The sequence below is a fragment of the Lycium barbarum genome, chromosome 4 (genome assembly GCF_019175385.1).
Source record: "Lycium barbarum isolate Lr01 chromosome 4, ASM1917538v2, whole genome shotgun sequence".
Taxonomy (NCBI): domain Eukaryota; kingdom Viridiplantae; phylum Streptophyta; class Magnoliopsida; order Solanales; family Solanaceae; genus Lycium; species Lycium barbarum.
In genome coordinates this window covers 27,554,231-27,574,733 of record NC_083340.1, presented here as the reverse complement: position 1 = coordinate 27,574,733, position 20,503 = coordinate 27,554,231, and the positions used below count along the sequence as shown (strand labels likewise).

The 20,503-nt window shown below is 37.5% G+C and overlaps 1 protein-coding gene across 4 annotated transcripts in view; it reads right to left on the bottom strand.

Moving 5' to 3' along the window:
* Positions 1-20,503, bottom strand: part of LOC132635683 (uncharacterized) — a 77,481-nt gene that overhangs the window by 33,412 nt on the left and 23,566 nt on the right. For all 4 annotated transcript variants that reach the window (XM_060352179.1, XM_060352177.1, XM_060352176.1 and 1 more), the window contains 7 exons: positions 14,456-14,579; positions 10,261-10,356; positions 10,065-10,136; positions 7,922-8,059; positions 1,970-2,123; positions 843-1,207; positions 12-475 (listed from right to left, as the gene is read on the bottom strand). In XM_060352179.1, coding sequence (XP_060208162.1) covers positions 12-475; positions 843-1,207; positions 1,970-2,123; positions 7,922-8,059; positions 10,065-10,136; positions 10,261-10,356; positions 14,456-14,579 — 1,413 coding nt within the window. The remainder of the gene's footprint in view (positions 1-11; positions 476-842; positions 1,208-1,969; positions 2,124-7,921; positions 8,060-10,064; positions 10,137-10,260; positions 10,357-14,455; positions 14,580-20,503) is intronic.

The window sequence follows — 20,503 nt, the reverse complement described above, 5'->3', positions numbered from 1 at the left end:
TTTGAACTAACCTCTCAGATTGGTCAAGAGCAAACTCAAAGAACAACCTATCAGCATCAGGAGTTTGTAGAAAGCAACTTTTCAGAGATCTTGATACAGTAGTGTCCCTGCCACGATAAAGTATAGAACTTCCAAAGACACATGCTAATACAGCTCTAACTGGGGATAACTTAATGAGATGCTTCACTATATCCAATTGAAGAGGATAAAGAGGTAATTCAGCATCCCCAGAGGAAGGAGTGAAAGACCCCGGCTTGGCCTCTCTACATGACGGGGATATTACTCTATTTTCAGAGTAATTATCAGTGTATGTAGGAATTACCGGGATGCAAGCCCAACCATGACCATATCTTGGAGGATAAACTGGAGGAACACAAGCAGAAATCACTTCATGGACAAAATCAGCATTCATAATCTCTGCTGCCTTTTCAGCTGCATCAGTACTGCCTTGCTCAAACACAAGACGAGTTAAAAGCTGCGAGCAAAGTGATGAACTGAAAAGTGAGCAAGTTAAGACCAAATAGAAATAAGAACAATTTCACCTTAGCAAATATTTTGTGAGAGACAGAAAGTTCTGATGAAATATTTAAGAGCAAGCATGTTGCTTCCTTTGTTTTCAACTTTTTCCTCTCTATATGTCTCCATCTTCATTGCAAGGGGAGGGGTCTTGCTTAGCTAAATTCCACAAACATTACCTCTAAAGCATGTGAGAACCTAATAAAATTCAGATCCAAGGTTTTTATAACAAAAATTGTTCCTTATTAGACTTCCAAGTAGCTTTTGCCAGCTCACATAGTATAACCTCGCAAAATAGTAAGAAAATTCCGAAAAAGAAAGCTTACGTCTTTAGGCCATTCATACACAAGGGAGAAGTAGTTGAAGTCATGAGTGGTATCAGCCCCATCGACAATGTCACCAATGGCAGCAAGGTAGAGAACAAATTGAGAGAGAAATGTGGTCATTCTGGAGCTGAATGGCCCAAATAATCTTTTTCCAGTTTCCTTGACATCATAGCTACCAGAAGGTATGTTGTTGTCACCAGCTGCTGAAGTTGTCGTCGGCTGCTTCAAGGTTTTCAACCCAAGCCCAAGAACTCCATTTTTGTTGTACAGTAACAATCCTTTCCTGTCAGAACGTGAGCCATCCTCAACCTGTTCCCTCTCTGTTTCTTCATCGGCTAAAGCTCTTGCCAAATTGTGGAGCTTACCTAAAATTTTCCAAAGTACCAAAAATTCATATGCGTGACTTGAGAGAAAAAGTACACAGAGAGACAGAAATCCATAAGGATCTACCTAAACATTAAAAAATAAGATATTATTGTACATGCACTTAAATCAAAAATATAAACAACAAAGAGGGAGAGACAGACACGCAATGCATACTCAGAGGAGGAAGAAAATGACGGAAGAGAAACACTAAAATAGCATTACCACTTATTCTGTTTTACAGCATGTTTGGATGGTTGTTACTTATTGTACTGTATTGCATTGTGAGTTAAAATACAATGTTTGTTTTGATTGTACTTTAATTTTATTGTATCGTATCGTTAAATCCATCGTTATGTAACGACGAAAAGCCTGATTTTATGTAACGACCAATTTGGTGTTATTACGTCGTTACCTTGATTATTTTTTCTCATTTTATCTTTACTTATTATCTTATAATCATATTTTATCATTTATCATACCTTTTTATGATAGCTCTACACTGTACCCCTACTTTTCTTGTAGGTTTATCCTTCAAATTGTTGATGTCTAACATTATGTAACGACGGGAAACGATACAGTCTATCCAACTATTGTATTCATCAAAACAACACAGTGCAATATAATACAACACAATACGATATAATACGATACATTATGAAACAATACATAACCATCCAAACAAAGTGTTATTCCCCAACCTGCAAAACTTGCAACTACAAACAATAGATGTAAAAAGAGAGGATAAAGAAGCAAAAACTAACCGCTAAGAAACTGTCTCTTCCCCATATGAGCATCTTCAATCATTTGATGCAGCATAGCTAGTGCACGCTCTTTATGTCCTTGCCGGTGAAAATCCTTTGAGGATAAAAGGATCATTTCTCCAGTTAAAATGTCTTGAAGAGTTGAAGGCTTATCCTGAAATTGTTGACAGTTGTTCCAATTTTTAACTCAGTAATCTATATATCTATTTAAAGATGGGAATATAAAAGATGACATGTCACAATCCAATGACCAGTATTTATATTTATCTATTTTCTCCTTTTTTTTTTTTGCAATTTCTTCTTCAATTCTACTAAAAACGACCCGGGAAAAAAAGACAAAATAAACCGGCTATCTGTTTTACTACAGACTCCAAGAGTCTCTTCTTAAATTCCCCTGTAACCTACAAAAACCCTCCATTCCTACTGCTTCTTCCCCTCTTTTTTCTCTTTTCCCTTCTACATTTGAGAGTTCCGCTTAATTGTCTTTTCCAGTTCCCATTGTTCCATTATGTTTGCAACACTTGATTCTTTAGATTTTGGGTATAACGTGGGGTTTCTCTGTAAGATATATCTTTTGGGGCTTTCTTTATTTCCAAGTTCATTGTTTTCCTGTGGGGGTAGGTCTTGTTGGTAATTATATTGTTTAATATTTTAGCTTTCTGATTGCAACTTTGCTATTCAATTTTTTTCTAATTAATTTTTTTTGAATAAGGTAACATTTGTATTCCATCCAAAAGTAGCAGCATTTTTATGCTGATGTGAAACTTTACAGGTCAAGCCACCAAAAACAGTGGCCAGGAGGTAAAAATGCTAGTTACAATTTACACATTGCCTAGAAAATCTACCAAATCACCTACTTCCCCCACTATATCTTGTTTACACCAAAAATATAGGAGACTAAGACAATTCATTATAACTATCTGGATGGAGTTAGCTTTATCTTCAAATTGTCTTGAGTTTCTTTCCTTCCAAATTGACCACCAAATACAAGCTGGAATGGACTGCCACCAATCTTCCTTTGCCTTCCTTCTTCCAATTATTTTCCAGTTGCATAGGAGTTCTAGAGTTGATCTTGGTAACACCCACTTCACCCCAAGGATACAAAAGAACATGTGCCACAGATGTGCAGTTATCTGACAATGTAGGAATAAATGCTCATTTGTTTCTCATCTTTCCCACAAAGTAGGCATCTTGAGCATATCTGAAGACCTCTTCTTTGTAGAGCCACTTGTGTTAGACAAGCCCGCTTCAAAACTAACCAAACAAAAGTAGAAACCTTATATGGAATTTTAACTTTCCAAATAATTTTTTTTTCTCTAATTAATTTGTTTAATCAAATCACTTTTTTTAGGAAGGTAACAGTTGTATTACTTTTTTTTTTTTTTTTTTTTGAGGTAAGGTAACAGTTATAGTATTACTATGAAACAAAAACTTAAGCACCCCAAAAAAGGTGCCAAGTTTAGATCTTTACAAACAGCAAAAGGGTATAAAAACCCTGTCCAAAAACCTATATTCTTATACATTGCCTATCAAGTCAACTAATTCACCTACTTCCCCCCACAGATTCTGTTTACACCAAAAAAAGAACAGACTAAGACAGTTCATCCTAATTTTCTGGATAGAACTACTACTGCCTTCAAAAAATCTAGCATTCCTTTCCTTCCACACACTCCACCAGATGGAGGCAGGGATGATCTTCCACCACTCCTCCTCACCACCTCTCTTCCCCATACTCCACCAGCTGCTTAAAAGTCCCAAAGTAGTGCTAGGAATAACCCAATTTATCCCCAAGATACAAAAGAACATGTGCCACAGATTTAAACTTGTCTATTTGTGTGTGTGTGTATGTGCATATATATATATATATATATATAAATGTTAAACTAAGGTTAACAGTTTGAACTTGTCATACAGTGTAAAAAAAAGGTGTTCATTGCTTTCAACCTCCTGGTCACATAGAACACATCTTGAACAAATCTGGAAACCTCTTCTTTGTAGATTAACTTGAGTTAGGCATGCTTTCCTAATCACCAGCCAAACAAAACATGACACCTTCACTGGAATATTTACTTTCCAGACTTGTGTCCATGGCCAATTTACCTTAATTGGGCCTCTTTGATTCAATTTCCAGTAAATAGATTTTACTGAGAAAGTCCGTTTACTATTCAATCTCCATCTGATTCTATCAGGACAGCTTATTGGCTAATTCTTGTGTTGAACTCCTCTTTCGAGGTTTAACAATCACTCTCTACGATCAAGTGTCAGTTCTAGTCTCACCCATTTGTGCTTTCTGATTTCAACTGCTTTTTTTGGATTTGTCAAATTATTTTGGTGAACCACTTCACTTATTTGTCAATATAGATTTGTAGTGCTCGCTAAATAAATAAACCGCTTCGGGGTTTTGCAATTTCATGTTACATGCATATGATGTAGATTAAGTATTGGTTTTTGTTTATTTCATAATCCCAATTACTCTGTTGGTACTTTTTCCACTCGCATATAAACACTTCTTTGATTAGGCGACTCTTGGCGCATCGAGCATATCTCAACCTCCAAAAGTTTGGTTATCCCTAATCGCGATACTTTTTTTGTTTTTGAGTAAAAGACATGGGAAAATGAAATTCTGATGTTCAAGTTTTCACAATCTGTGAGTTGGTTTAATTTCCATTAGAATTGTTTTTATATTCATTATTTGACGCAAGGGTCTTTCGGAAACAGCCTCCTCACCTTGAGGTCTGCGTACACTCTACCCTCCCCAGACCCCACATTGTGGGAATTTACTGGGTATGTTGTTGTTGTTGTTGTTGTCGTTATTTGACGCAAAGTTTATAGAGTTTTCATTCAGAAGTTTTTCCGTCTCGCGAGCTTGGATTATGACCTTTGCTTTATGTTAGAATCTCATAACTCTACTCTTTATATTTGCATTCTTTGAATATATAATTGAAAATGAAATCCTTATTGTAGATATTGTTAGCTTCTTTTGGAATTTTTCTGTAACTATTTACTCTTTAACGTTTTTCCCCTTAACTTTCTCCCTTCTCTCTTTAGTACTTTTGTTGGTTCATTATTTTAATATTTTCCTTCCAGATTTTGAATTTATTTTTAGGATGTGGACAGTGGGATCAATTTCTCATCCCTGCTACTTATCCCTTTCAAAATTTGAAGAAAGATATCAATGGAATTGAATGTGAAAACTCAAGAAAGGCTTTAGCAATTTGCGCCTAGATGTTTTGAGTATTATCTAGAATATGCAAAATCCTTTGGCTCTTTGTTGTATCTTCGTTGTTTTGCGGCTTTTGCCTCTGATTTTGCTTTTCCTTCTTTCCTTCTCTATATTAGTACTAAAAGTCATTGATCTTGCTTGTAAATCGTCTGGCTCATTCTATAAATGTGAACCATCTATCCCGATCATCACCAATAGCTGATATTTCAAAGGATTTGACACCTGAAATAACAAAAATTTCTTTCTCCCATGCTAATATAAAAGTGAAGTGTGGCGGGAAGCCCTTGCCAGAAAAGGAGTCGAGAGAAAAAAAGTAAAGGCACATTTCCGAAGTTAGAGGAAAAGACTCAGTTTGGACTTCCAATAATTCTTCAGTGGATCTCGGCCAGTCTCTTAAAGAATGGGTCAAGGGGAAAAATAATAATAAAATAGCCGCCCATTACTTTTGATTAGACCCGCCTGACCTTAAAATTAAAATAGCCTTAAAACTTTTAGCCCTTCAATAAACCTAGTTAAAAAAATAAAAAAAATAAAAAAAACTTTGACTAGAGCCGTTAGCTTTCCATTACCGCTGATTTAGCCTTAATAATAGAATGCATTCTATCCCAATCTCTCTAACATGCTTCTTTCTTTCTCTGCCATTGAAGGTTGCTGATGTCTTCAAAACCTTAGTTCGTGTGTTCTTCTATTCTCCCAAGCCTCTACCTCTCGTTTAAAACAAGTGTTTTTAGCATTTTTATTCACTCTGCCATTGAAATTAAAAAAAAAAACAATTTTTGCGTTCTTCGAAAATCACTTTGTCACCGGTGAATTGTGTAGTCAAATATAAAAAAGTTTCACAAAATCCCTAAAATGATGTAATTTAAATCAATACCTATAATTTCTACTAACTGTTTGACTGGCAAAAACTGGAAAAATGATGTGGAAATTGATTAAAATCAGTTATAAGATAAAATAGGTTTATTTTGAGTTAATAACTAATAATATGGGCTGCTAATTCAGTTAATTAGTCGCTAATCTATGGATCTAAGTTTCGAAAAATATTTATCTTTATCATATCAAAAAAAATATTTATCTACGTCAAAATGAGAGAAGAACCAAACTGAAAGGCACCTCTCAAAAATATTGTTGTGATTAAACTAGATGACAAACTTAGAACACAAAATTAGAGAATCTGCAATGAGCGTTTCTGTTGGGAACTCATTATGGTTACAACTAGGGAATTCAGTGAGATAAAAAGGAAGGTCAAATCTTCCACAATCAAAGGAGAGAGATATAGCATAATTTGGGAGGATTTATGTTGGTGTAGAAAAGAATGGCCACAAGAACACAGTTATAACCGTGAGCTAATGGCTAATGCAACTCAGGCACACCACTAAATCTTTTACTTTTAGGATGAAAAAGGAAAAACATTTGGCGGTGCAAGTCGCATTAGCTGACCACTAAAAGTTATCGTTGCAAGTATTTTTTTCTCTTCCACATGTACGTTGTATAGATGGAATTCAGGTCTTGAAATTAACAGGAATAAGATAGGATTGGCAGACCTTAGTATTGATGAGAGAGTCACACTGTCTCTGGGTTCTTTCAGGTTTGCTCTATTTTAAGATTGTCTCTCACTTATTTAGGCTCTGTAGACAGTCCTAGATCTACTGCTTTTGGGTTTCTGTCCATTCTCAAATTCCTGTAAGCTCATCTCCAGTCTCTATTAAGTGATAGCGAAGTTCCGTCCACCAGCAATTCTTTATTTTATATCCGATAAGAATACTGAAATAACACCATTTACTAAATATTTCATTATCATTCGCTAGAGGTGTTTTAGCATCTTATGGATAAATTCTCAGCTATGACTGAGGTGATGCTAACAAAATCCATACAAAACAAACTACGCGGTATTTTTTAAATGCCTGCTAGCAGTTCTTATGCACTAATCTCAACATCGGGCTACAATCTTCTAAACGATATATCTTACCAGCGTGTTGCTTAGATACAGTGGCTTTCCTATACTTTTTAGTTCAGGAATTTGGCAAGAAGCTCTGGTAAGAACTGGATTGAGAGTTGGAAGAATTTTTTATTTTTGATCTTTTGCCTTTCCTACTCTACATTAGAAGGAACCTCTCCAACATTTTCTTCTATCAAATTTTGGGCTTTATTTATTTATTATAAGAAACAAAAGCCAAGCTTCTTGCTTTATCTAAACAAGAACCTGCTTTTGGTGGTCATAACCCAAAGCAGGAAGGATTATCCAGAGGAAAATTGAAGTAGCATATTAAATATAACTTCCTCAAACGTTAACATTTTCTTGTTATTATACGCCTAAAGAAAGGAAAGAGAGGCAAGAAAAAGATATAAACAAAAACAGATATATTTACTTTTAACATCCAACACTAACAACTACTGTTAATTTGCGGTACTTGAACGTTGTTGCCAAAGCATTTTTCCCATCAATTAGAGAATTTGTTCGCACGGAATTATGGTATGAAATCATAGAGACAAACATGTAATAAGCAGATCTATAGAAAAGTAAGGAAATTGAGTAGAAAAATATTAAGCGTTACTGCATACTTATTTTAACGTGCTGAGAAAACACGTGGCTGAATAAGGGACATTCAGCATTTAATAGAATGGAAACTTAGCCGTATAGCACACACCATACTTGAACCAAGATTGTAATTACCAGGACAAGTAAATCAAGGAATCGAAAATCCATCACCTAATGCGACTCCACTCACCTGTTCCAGTTGTTCCTGTAAACGCTTAAGGACACGCTTGATTACAGATATAACTGCTACTTCACAAATCTGATCCCAGTAGGTTGACCCAATTTTAGGGGAATTACCAGGGTAAATCTCTGACAACATAACTTGAGCCTGCATGCACCAAAGTTGAATTATAACCATAACAGAATAAACTCTCAATTTCAACTAGGAAGAGGAATGTGGAAGGCATGGGAAAATAAATGTTTATTCATATCAATAGAGGTAGATATCTGTTAAGAGTCCCACATAGGAAACGGGAAGGGTAATTGGTCTCCTTATATGGACTTGAACAATCCTCACCCTATGAGCTAGATTTGGGGTTGAGTTAGGCCCAAGATCCATTCTTTACAATATCAAAGACTAGCTGGAGATTGAGTCAACATCCAGGTCTCCAGCTGGGGCAGAATCCTTTATGCACGAGTTTTAACAGGTCCACACAGAACTAGTTTATTGCATTCTTAGTTTAAAAGGATCACCCGAGTAACCTTAGCCAGAAGGAATCTTAATGACTGGGAAATTGCATTTTTAGTCTATAGCTGCACCACACTTCTGAGGGCTACCATCTCGGATATCAGGAGTGTTATGACTGGTCTATCTCTTTTAGAAGGAAACGTAATGATTCAGAAATTGATGGTTACTTACAGATGCTTCAACTCCTCAACCCCCCCCCCCCCCCCTCCCCCCCTCTTCTTTTTTTTTTTTTACCCCAAACCCGACCACTACAACTGGGATTGACATCCCAGGGGAGTCTCCTCCATAAAAAGATGTTATTCTAACCACATTAGTCACCACCCCACCCCCTCAACCTCTCTTCCTTTTATCTGACCTTGGAAGACTATTTGGAAGGGCAAAGCCCCTTACAAGGTCAAATGTTTTGTTCGGATTGTGGCTAATGGAAAATGCCTCAACCTTGATAACTTATGAGGGAGAGGCCTCAACATGGAAATGGAAAATGTGTTAAGAGCCAGAAGCCCTGCTTGACTTTCTGATTTAATTACATTCCCTGTAATAACTCATACATTTTGGATGTACGCTACTTCCAGCTTTTCGGTGGAACACATCAATAAAATTTACCTTATCAAAAAGGATTGCCCGAGTAAGGTCTAATATTTCCAGTCCAACACGATAAGAAAAAAGCATTGAAGTTGACGAAACTTTATCAAGGAGAAATTGGCTGTGGTGAATTACTTCACAGACCCTTCATGAAATTAGAGCTTCCTCACATCCTAGCTACGAGAGTAGCAAGTTACTTGTTTCATAGTACTCCAAAGAGCTTGCCACATACGACATTTACCAACTTGAGGAGTAATGAGGATTTTTTAAACAAAATTCCATTAAGGGCATTATTGTAGAATCCACGTTTGTTGGATATGAACAAACTCCTGGTGATAAAAATAAGGCCTGATATTCAGGCTTCCCTGAGAGTCCTGTAATAACCAATTTTATAAACTTTTGGTATGTCTTATCAGTATTGTGGTAATCAAATTTACAAACTTTACGCATCACTAGGTACACAGTCACTTTTCCTAGATTAGTTTGTTGATGGAAATGGGGGTTGGTTCTCATAGAAGTTTCTCTATGGAAAAGCTCAAGCTTTAGCATTATTCTGAAAGTATTTTTCCTCGCCTTGTGAAGGGAATAGTCATTCGAAAGCCAAAGTTCCAACACAGGCAGGTCTTTCGGATCCAGAAGCTTCAATTTCAAGGAGTAGACCTGCAGTACCTTATGATACATCAACTGCTTCTACATATGCAGAAGGCTAGCAAGAGAACTCAATTTCCTTTCGCTGAACCTTAACACTTGATTCAAGAACTTGTAGAAGCAAAATCTTGTTTTTCTTTTAACATTCACCAATCAAAAATAAACAGAACAGCAATAGTTCAAGCTATTTAAAGTCAACCACGCCAACTACAGACAACATGAGTCATTGGTGAATCGGGTTATATTTACTAGGAAAGACACTCCATGATCGTCCTGAGATTTGCAAGGAGGTCAACCCCAATCAAGAAAGAAGAAACAGCAGAGACATAGAAATGATGACCGAACTAGAGTAAAAGCAATCGTAGAACTGCAATTAATTGTACTATGCAATTCCAAGCGCAGTTGTGGCACATACCTGACTTAACAGCTTCCAGGATATGTTTGAAGATTTTGCAGAAGTTGCAGCTATATCAACGCACAGGAGAATCTTAAAAGAAAAGGCAAACATGTCAGCCTACAACTTCATCCATGAAAAACAAGTAGGCATTTGACATGCATAGAAACATGAAAACGGAGGAAAAGAGACCGAGAAGATGAACAGGGTGTCTTACAGCTGGTAGAGGACCTAGCTGAGCACGTAAAGAAGAGAAATCCAGTTCTTGGACCGGAGAAGTTCCATCAGCAGCACGGCAAACAGCATCTTCAACCTGACAAATAGATTTAAAAAATGTCTACAAGCTGAAAGCTGCCTCCACTACACATAAAATAAGTCCACTTAGTTGACAACCATCCTCATTCAACAAACACACTAACACCATGCAGCAAAAGTAAATAGGATTGTCTGAGAGGAGGCTTGCATCAAAACAAATATTTTTGCACTTGACGATAAAATAGGACATCTTGATATTGTAGAGAATCCTTATTTAATTGGTATATATCCATATCAGTCCGTAATTTACCAAAGTGTTGTTGCAGTTAACATTGCAGCTGCTTCTGGAACCATATGAAGCAATAGTAATAAAAGTGTGCTCTCTGTAACAGCTTAAGCTTTTAGATGAGATGGTCACCCAACTTAACTTTGGTATCAGAGCAAGCAAAAGTCCAGAGTTTGAGTCACACCGCCACCCACTATCAAAAGAATTTCCATATGCATAGCCCATTAAAAAAACCTAGGCCACAGGTGAGGTGGTGTGATATAACTAGATAAACAAAATTGTGTTCTCTCTAACAACTTAAATTTTTCGATGAGATGATCACACATTTCAACACCCATCACCCGTTATGCAAGTTGAGAAGCAAAGTCAATCCTTTTAACTCTAAACTTCAGGGACTTACAAGATGTCCACCACATGAAGAGCATGTCATAGCAAGAATCGTAAGCTCACAAAATTGAAGTCCCAAGTCTCTATTTATGATTTTTTAAAACAAAACGTAAAGAAATGGATCTTGGGCCTAACTCAACCCCAAAAGCTAGCTCACAAGAAGAGGATTGCCCAAGTTCATGTAAGGATACCATGTACGCTTTAACCCACCAATGTGGGACTCTTAACACCCCACCTCAAACCCAAGACTGGACATCTGTTGCATGGACAATTTTAATATGGGGGCCCAAAATCGGAAATAATAAATTGGGCGGGTATGGCTCTGATACCATGTAAAGAATCGATCTTGGGCCTAACTCAATCCCAAAAGCTAGCTTATGAGGGGAGAATTGCCTAAGTCCATATAAGGAGACCATGTACCCTTTATTAACTCACCGATGCGGGACTCTTAACACCCCACCTCACGCCCAGGATTAGATATCTGGTGCGTGAGCAATTTTAATATAAGGGGCAACAACAACAACAACATACCCAGTGTAATCCCACGAGGTGGGGTCTGGGGAGGGTAGAGTGTACGCAGACCTTACCCCTACCATGGAGGTAGAGAGGCCAACATCGGAAATAATTAGGGAAGGATTGCCCAAGATCCATTTCTTTACATGGTATCAGAGCCAGGCCCGCCCAATTCATTATTTCCGATGTTGGGCCCCCATCTTATATTGTCCACGCTCCAGATGTCCATTCCTAGGCGTACGGGGGTGTTGATTCCCCCACATCGGTTGTGGATAGGTTACTTAGTCTCCTTATATGGACTTGGGCAGTCCTCCCCTCATGAGCTAGCTTTTGGGGTTGAGTTAGGCCCAAAATCCATTTTTTTTACATGAAATCAGAGCAAAACCCATCTCATCCAATGTTGAGCCCCCAAATAAAATTACCGACGCTCCAGATGTCCAGCCCTGGGCGTTATGTGGGTTATCAAAGAATGAAAAAGTCTCACATCGGTGGTTAATGTCCTAATGAAATGTGTGGTCTCCTTATATGGAGTTGAGTTAGGCCCAAGATCCATTCTTTCCATGTAAAGAATGGATCATGGACCTAACTCAATCCCAAAAGCTAGCTCATGCAAGGAGGATTGCCCAAGTCAATAAAAGGAGACCAAGTAACCCATCCACAACCGATGTGGGAGAATCTAACACCACCACCCCCATGCCTAGGACTGGACATTTGGACAATATAAGATGAGGGCCCCCCATCGGAAATAATGAATTGGGCGGGCCTGGATCTGATACCATATAAAGAAATGGATCTTAAGTCTAACTCAACCCCAAAAGCTAGCTCACAAGGAGAGGATTGTCCAAGTCCATATAAGGAGACCATGTACCCTTTTAACGCACCGATGTGGGAGTTTTAACACAAAAGAACACTGGTGATAAATCATGTTGCAATTCTAAAAAGAACTCTAAGCCCACAATGCTGACGTTCAAACTGTTAACATTAGTTGGCTTTATTCATTCAAATTAGACAGCAAAAATTCATGCAAATGGTTGAAATTGAGTAAAAGATCACCTCCTTGATTCATATCAGATCCGACATGGGAAAACTAAAAAAATTAAAGAAATATCGGTTCCTGGAATCCAACATGGGAATCTATTAAGAGCCCGTTTGGATTGGCTTATGAGTTGCTTATAAGCTGTTTTCAGCTTTTTTGAGTGTTTGGCTGGCCAGCTTAAAGTCATTTTGTGCTTAAAATAAGCTCAAAAAAATAATTGGGCCAATTTGACTTAGCTTATCTAAAACAGCTTATAAGCCAAAAAAATTAAGTTAGACTACCCCAACTTATTTTTTTTAGCTTATAAGCTGTTTGCAGCTTATAGACATAAGCTCATCCAAACAGGCTCTAATACTCCACTTGTATACTGTCACTAAAGAATACCTAGTCTAGAAAGAACTGGACAGCAACTAGAATAGATCAATTTTTTGAAAAATTCGTCAGTTAAATACCTGAAGTCTTGAAAGATATAGGCCAAATAGGAGCGTAGTACATATTGAGGATTCATAAGGCCAACCAACTAGTTTAGAATTGAAGCGAATTTTTTGTTGTTGTAATAGTTGTCAAATAATGATGATGATGACAGTGATAATAATAATTGAATTGTGCAATCACCTCATCTAATAGCTTAAGCCATTAGAGTGGGTACACTTCTATTTAACTACATTTTCAATGCCTCCTCCTGCCGGCCTAATTCTTTTCATAGGCCAAGTACATGGAAGTTCTTTTTTGTGAAAGGTGGCGGCAATAATAAAACTGTGTGATTAGCTCATCTAAAAGCTTAAGCTATTAGGGACTCATACATACTCAAAACAAAATAACATAAATATTCTCTTTGATCAAGAAAAAACATAAATATTCTTCTACTCCTAATAAAATTGTTCTCTCTCTCTTCACAGGCTCGTTATTCTCTCTCTATGTAATATAGTATGTTGGCACTATCGTTAAACTATATTTCCAAGGAAACAAAGACACTGGAAACCCCATAGCACAAAATGATAAAATTGTTCTCTCTCTCTTCACAGGCTCGTTATTCTCTCTCTATGTAATATAGTATGTTGGCACTATCGTTAAACTATATTTCCAAGGAAACGAAGACACTGGAAACCCCCTAGACCCAGGGGCGTATGTAGGCTTAAACGTGGGGGTTCAATTGAACCCCTACTCTCAACGCGGAGCATAAATTTATGTGTAAAAATTATTAAAATTGTAATAAATAGTAGATATGAACCCATAACTTTTAAAATACAATGGGTTCAACTAAGAATCTTAAAAGGCTGAACCCCTAAAGTTTAAATCCTGGATCCGCCTATGCCTAGACCTAAGCAATCCATAATTTTTATCATTTTGTGCAAACAAAAGAACTTAAAGAAAGCACAATATTGCAAGAATCAAATTCTTGTACTGTAAACTGCTATAATGGTGCTGGAGAATAACCTGCTTCACAGATACAGAAACCTTTGTATCTCATAACCACAAGTTGGTCAGTTTAGCATCAGTTTTAAGAAGGTGGTCTTAAAAGGAAGTCCAGCATCAACTTGCATAAATTTTCTTCATCTTTTTTTATAATTGTTTTCTCCGGACCAGCTTGTGCGCACCTCGACCAATTCCACAAGGTACCTGCTACCTCCCACCAGTACAGGTACCGGGTAAATCTATCCAGCGAGGCTCAGATAGATAGAAAGAGTCACCTGTGTTTTTTGCCTCGGCTGGAAAGTGAACCTGAGAGCTCATGGTTCTCAATCACTTCATTGACCACTAGGTCAACACCCTGGGGTGTTCAACTTGCTTAATTTTTTTTTTTTCAAAAAATTGGTTCAACTTGCTTAGTTAATACAAACATTTTGGGGACACTAGGAAATATATGTAAAAGACATAGAAGTTCTGCACAGGATATCAATTGATACACATACAATCAGCAGATAAGAAACATACAGATGCTCTTCCAAAGGCACTATCTACCCACTCAGCCAGCTCTAGTGTTGCTTTGTCTTCTGGAGGCAAAGAGAAACGGTTGACAGCCTCTTCCCCAATATCATATTTTGCCCTTTGCATACAGCTGCATTAACAAAGTTAAAAAAAGATATTGCTTAAACGAAATGTTGAAGCAATATCTATTGGTGATAAGAGTGCAGGTTAAGGGGTAGCTTGATAACCTAATTTAGCACTTACAACTATAGTCCTGATTTACACGTACTAGCAGAATGCAACGGAATCAAAGTTGTGATGGCATCAGACATCTACCATGCAACTCTTTGCTCAGGGGCGGAACTAGTTCTACTTACGGGTTCGGCAGAACCCAGTAGCATTGATTCAGACCCTGTATTTTTTTAAAAACCCACTTTATACGTATAACCCGGTAAACTGTCTTTTCTAAATCTAAAACCCATAAAATCAAAATTCTGAGTCCGCCTCTTGTCTTTCCTAGGACTGGTAAATGCTATAACGAATTTTAAAATGCAGACTATTCCAAAACCTGAATTTGGGAAACCCACTTAACTTGGGTTCTAAATGTAATGATAATGCAAAATGACATGTCAAAGAATCTAAATATCCAACTCAAAACATTAAATAAGGTTTCACTCTATAACACTAACCTCCCTTTGTGGTTTACAATATTACGCTTAATTCCTTTATTTTGACATCTTTATCAATCTGCTTAATTTGCCCTTTTCAATATACCCTTTTCTTTATTGATTTTGTAAACATTCTTTTTAAAGAATTCCTTTAGTTAAAGCACAATACATAGACTTAATTATCTTTTGTGAATGGTAGAAGTGGAGGGATTCTTATCATGTGGGATAAAAGGGTTTGGACAGGGGAATTAATCAATTTTGGTTTTTCCTCTATTTCCTGTAAACTCTGTTCCAAATTGGACAATTGTAGCTGGGTGTTAACTGGGGTTTATGCTCCTAATTGCAGAAAAGAAAGAAAGGAGCTTTGGATGGAACTAGCAGGAACTAGAGGGGCATGTGAAGGAGCCTGGGTAGTCTGTGGGGATTTTAACACCACCAGGTTCCCTACTGAAAGAAGGAATTGCACTGTTTTATCTAGAGCTATGAAGGATTTCTCTAGAATCATTGAAGACCTTGAACTTGTGGATCCTCCTCTGCTAGGTGGAAAATACACTTGGTTCAGGGGTGATAATTATGAATGTTCCTCAAGAATTGATAGATTTTTGCATTCTGTGGAATAGGATGAAAAGTTCAGCATGATTAAACAATCTGTTTTACCAAGGATTATCTCTGATCATTCCCCTATATCATTGAAATGTGGAGAATGGGATTTCTCAAAATCATATTTTAAATTTGAGAATTGGTGGATGGAGGTTGCAGGTTTCAAGGAAAGGGTGGAGGAATGGTGGACATCTTGTGAAGAATCAGGTAGACCAGATTATATTCTGGCCTGTAAACTGAGGTTCCTGAAATCAAAACTGAAGGAGTGGAGTGCTTTAAATGGGGGGAATTTGAAGGTCAAGAAAGCAGATATCCTATACAAAATCAACTCTATAGATTCCATACAGGAGCAAAGAACCTTAACAGAAGATGAACTACTTTTGAAAGCAAGTTTACAAATGGAGTATCATGAAGTGGCAAAAAATGAGGAAATCTCATGGAGACAAAGATCTCGAATTCTATGGCTGAAGCAAGGGGATAAGAACACTAAGTTCTTTCAGAGGATGGCTAATTGCCATAAGAGGTACAACCACATTGACAGTTTAGAAGTGGAGGGAGATACCATCACTGATCCACAAATAATTAAGGGGGAAATTGTGGATTTCTATCGGAGACTTTACACTGAGACAGAATACTGGAGACCTAGCTTCAATCTACGAGGAGAGTTCAGAGTTACTGAAGAGGAAAATGTTTGGCTACAGAGAGACTTTGAAGAACAAGAGGTGCTCGACTGTCTGAAATCATGTGCAGCTGACAAGGCTCCAGGTCCAGATGGCTTTTCTATGGGATTTTTCCATTGCTGCTGGGAGATTGTGAAAGAGGATCTGATGAACACTGTTAGGAATTTCCATAGAAGTGAATTCTTCGAAAAGAGCTTTAATGCAACTTATATTGCATTAATCCCCAAGAAGAATGGTGCCAAGAGACTAAAAGACTTCAGACCCATTAGCCTGATTGGGAGTGTGTATAAAATCATCTCTAAGTTGCTCACAGAGAGGCTTAAGAGAGTGATCAACAAGTTGGTAAATGGACACCAAATGGCTTTCATAAGAGGTAGACAAATTATGGATGCAGCTTTGTTAGCAAATGAATGTGTTGATTCTAGACTTAAAGGACAGAAAGCAGGCATATTATGCAAACTTGATATTGAGAAGGCATATGACCATGTTAATTGGAACTATCTACTTAAAGTTCTAAAAGACATGGGTTTTGGGGTGAAGTGGATTAAATGGATTTCTTTCTGCATAAAGACAGTAAAATTTTCAGTTTTGGTGAATGGTTCACCAGAAGGCTTTTTTGCCTCAGAAAGAGGTTTGAGGCAGGGTGACCCTCTTTCACCTCTCCTCTTTCTCATTGCCATGGAGGGTGTAAATCAGATGTTTCAAGTAGCAAAGGAAAGGAGTTTTGTGAAGGGGTTCAGAGCTGCAGTTGGGGGGAACAATGGCACTGAGATCACACATTTACTATATGCAGATGATTCACTGGTTTTTTGTGATGCAGATATCAACCAGGTGGAATATTTGAGGTCTATTTTGGTGATTTTTGAAGCAGTATCAGGGCTACATGTTAACTGGAATAAGAGTATGTTGTTTCCAGTCAATAAAATGGAAAATATTCAACTGCTAGCAGAAATTCTAGGGTGTGAGGTGGGAGCCTTACCCACCATTTACCTAGGACTCTCCTTGGGTGCAAAAAGTAAAGCTCTGAAAATTTGGAATGGTGTTTTGGAAAGGTGTGAAAAGAGGCTTGCTAGTTGGAAGGGGCAGTATTTATCATTGGGCGGCAGAGTCATTTTAGTCAACAGTGTACTGGATGCCCTCTCCACATATGTCATGTCTCTGTTTCCTATCCCATCTAATGTTCTGAAAAGAATAGACTCATTGAGGAGAAAATTCATTTGGCAAGGCAACAAAGAAAGGAAAGCAATCCATTTGGTTAAATGGGACTGCCTCATCACCAGTAAGAAGGATGGAGGACTTGGCATTAGGGATCTCAAAATCCATAATCAAAGCTTACTTATGAAGTGGTTGTGGAGATATAACATGGAGGTCAATGCATTATGGAGGAGGTTTGTGCATGATAAATATGGCCAAGAAGAAGAGTGGTGCTCTAAGTCAGTTAATAGTCCCTTTGGAGTGGGTGTTTGGAAAGCTATTAGATCATTGTGGCCATCTCTGGCCGAAAATATCAGTATAAAAGTGGGCAATGGAAGGAAAATTCTCTTGTGGCATGACAACTGGCTTGGGCATGGATCCTTAAAAGATTTGTTTCCTGAGTTCTATAATATTGTTACTCTACCGGAGGTAAAACTTGAATCAGCTAAAGGAGTACATGGATGGAATATTACTTTCAGAAGATTACTACATGACTGGGAATTGGAAAGAGCTGTGGAATTATTCAAGACCTTGGAACAATTTCAAGGTTTTAAAGAATCTGAGGATTCTTTGTACTGGAAACATGGCAATAATGGTGTTTTTACTGTCAAATCAGCATACAATTATCAGCTCAGGCAATATACACAATCTGATCAGTGGCCATGGAAATCCATTTGGAAGACTAAGGCACCATATAAGGTTTCATGTTTCTCTTGGCTGGTAGCAAGAGAAGCATGTCTCACCCAGGAAAACTTAAGGAGAAGGGGTTTTCATCTATGTACTAGATGTGTTCTGTGTGATGCAGCCAGAGAAAGTAACTCACATTTATTTATACATTGTCCTTTCACTATACAATTGTGGCAATTTTTCCTGAACATGGTAGGACTAAGTTGGACTATGCCGGCGAACAGCTGTGAGTTATTGAAGTGCTGGAACTATAATGGGGGAGCAGTAAGACAAAAGAGTTGGTGAAAACTTGTCCCAGCAGTTATTTGGTGGATAATTTGGAAGGAGAGGAACAATAGAGTTTTTGAAGACAAATGTAATTCTGTGCAGAAAATTAAGATGAATTGTGTCATTTTGTTTCACTTTTGGTATAAAGAAAACTATGTAGAAGAGGCTGAATCACTAGTTGATATGATAGGTTCCTTGTGAAGCAGTAGTCTGCAGCATGGTGGGGTGTTTTTTTTAATTTTGTATGGCTGCACTGTCATGGTGCAGGTTTAATATATATATATATAAATATACATGTTACCAGTCTCAAAAAAAAAAAAATTATCTTTTGTGAATACACTTTTATATTGGAAGAATATCGTTTTATTCTTTGCAACAGTTGTATATCTATTTCATAGATGAAGCTATCAAGTATCAATCTGGCATTTCTTTTCCTTGAAGTTACAGTCCAAGAGAATTATATCTTTTTGAGGAAGGTAATAGTTGTATTCCTATTAAACAAAAACTTAAACACCCCAAAAAAAAGTGCTAAGCTTAGATCTTTACAAAAAACAGCAAAAGGGTACAAAAAACCCCTGTCCAAAACCCTATGTTCTTATACATTGCCAATTAAGTCAAATAAATCACCTACTTCCCCCCATAGATTATTTTATTTTTTTGAGTCGAAGGTAACCATTTGTATTAACCATAACTTAACACCTAAAAAATGTTAAGAACTTTACAGAATCATACTTACAGCAAAAGTCAGTGCCCCTATTCAAAAGCTAAAACTTATACATTGCCAATTAAATCTGCCAATTCTCCTATATCCCCCCACAAATTCTGTTTACACCAAAAAAAAAAAAAAAAAAAAAACTAAGACAATCCATCCTGATTTTCTGAATGGAACTGCTAGTATCCTCAAAATGTCTTGAATTCCTTTCTTTCCAGACTACCCACCATATACAAGCAAGGATGACCTGCCACCAATCTTCATCACTATTTCTTTTCCCCACACTTTTCCAACTGCTTAGAAGTCCCAATGTAGAACCAGGCTTTACCCATTCAACACCCAAAATACAACAGAACATGTGCCACAGATTTGTAGCTGTCTTGCAATGCAAAAAAAGATGCTCATTGTTTTCACCTTCCTGCCCACATAATAGACATCTTGAAAAAATCTGGAAACCTCTTCTTTGTAGCCACTCATGTGTTAAATAGGCTTTCCTAATCACCAGCCAGACATAACAAGAAACCTTCATAGGAATTTTTACTCTCCAAATCTCCTTACATGGCCAGTTGACATTAATTTGACTCCTTTGGTTCAGATGCCAATAGACAGATTTAACTGAGAAGAGGCCCTTGCTATTCAATTTCCATCTAAGACTGTCTGATCTCTCAAGTATACCACTAAAGGTTTCCAGCAGCTGTATCATTGTAGCAACACTCTCAATTTCCCAATCATTAAGTGCTCTCCTAAAATTCAGATTCCACCCTTGCTGGATCCACATTTCATTAATTGTACCATTACCTTGAAGACATATTGAGTACAGAACAGGGTAAGTGACCTTTAAACTATTCTGGCCAATCCAATTATCTTCCCAAAAAGCAGTCTTTCTTCCATCACCAACAGAGATCACCACCTTGTCCCAGAACTCTGGCCATTGATTCCTAATAGTTTTCCAGACACTACTACCATAAGGACTGTCAACCCCCTGGGTAATCCACTGATTCATCATCCCATACTTTTGAGCTATGAGCATTTTCCAGAGAGCCTTGTCCTCTATGTTAAATCACCAAAGCCACTTCTGTAAAAGACTTTTATTGTGAAGCCTCGAATTCTTTATGCCCAAACCACCTTGTTTCTTGTTAAGCGTCACTACTTCCCAGTTTACCAGATTAGAAATTTTTTTATCCTTGTTTCCTTTCCAGAGAAAGTCTCTTCTCAGCCTGTCAATCTTCTTTTCTACCCCTCTAGGCATTGGGAAGACAGCTATCAT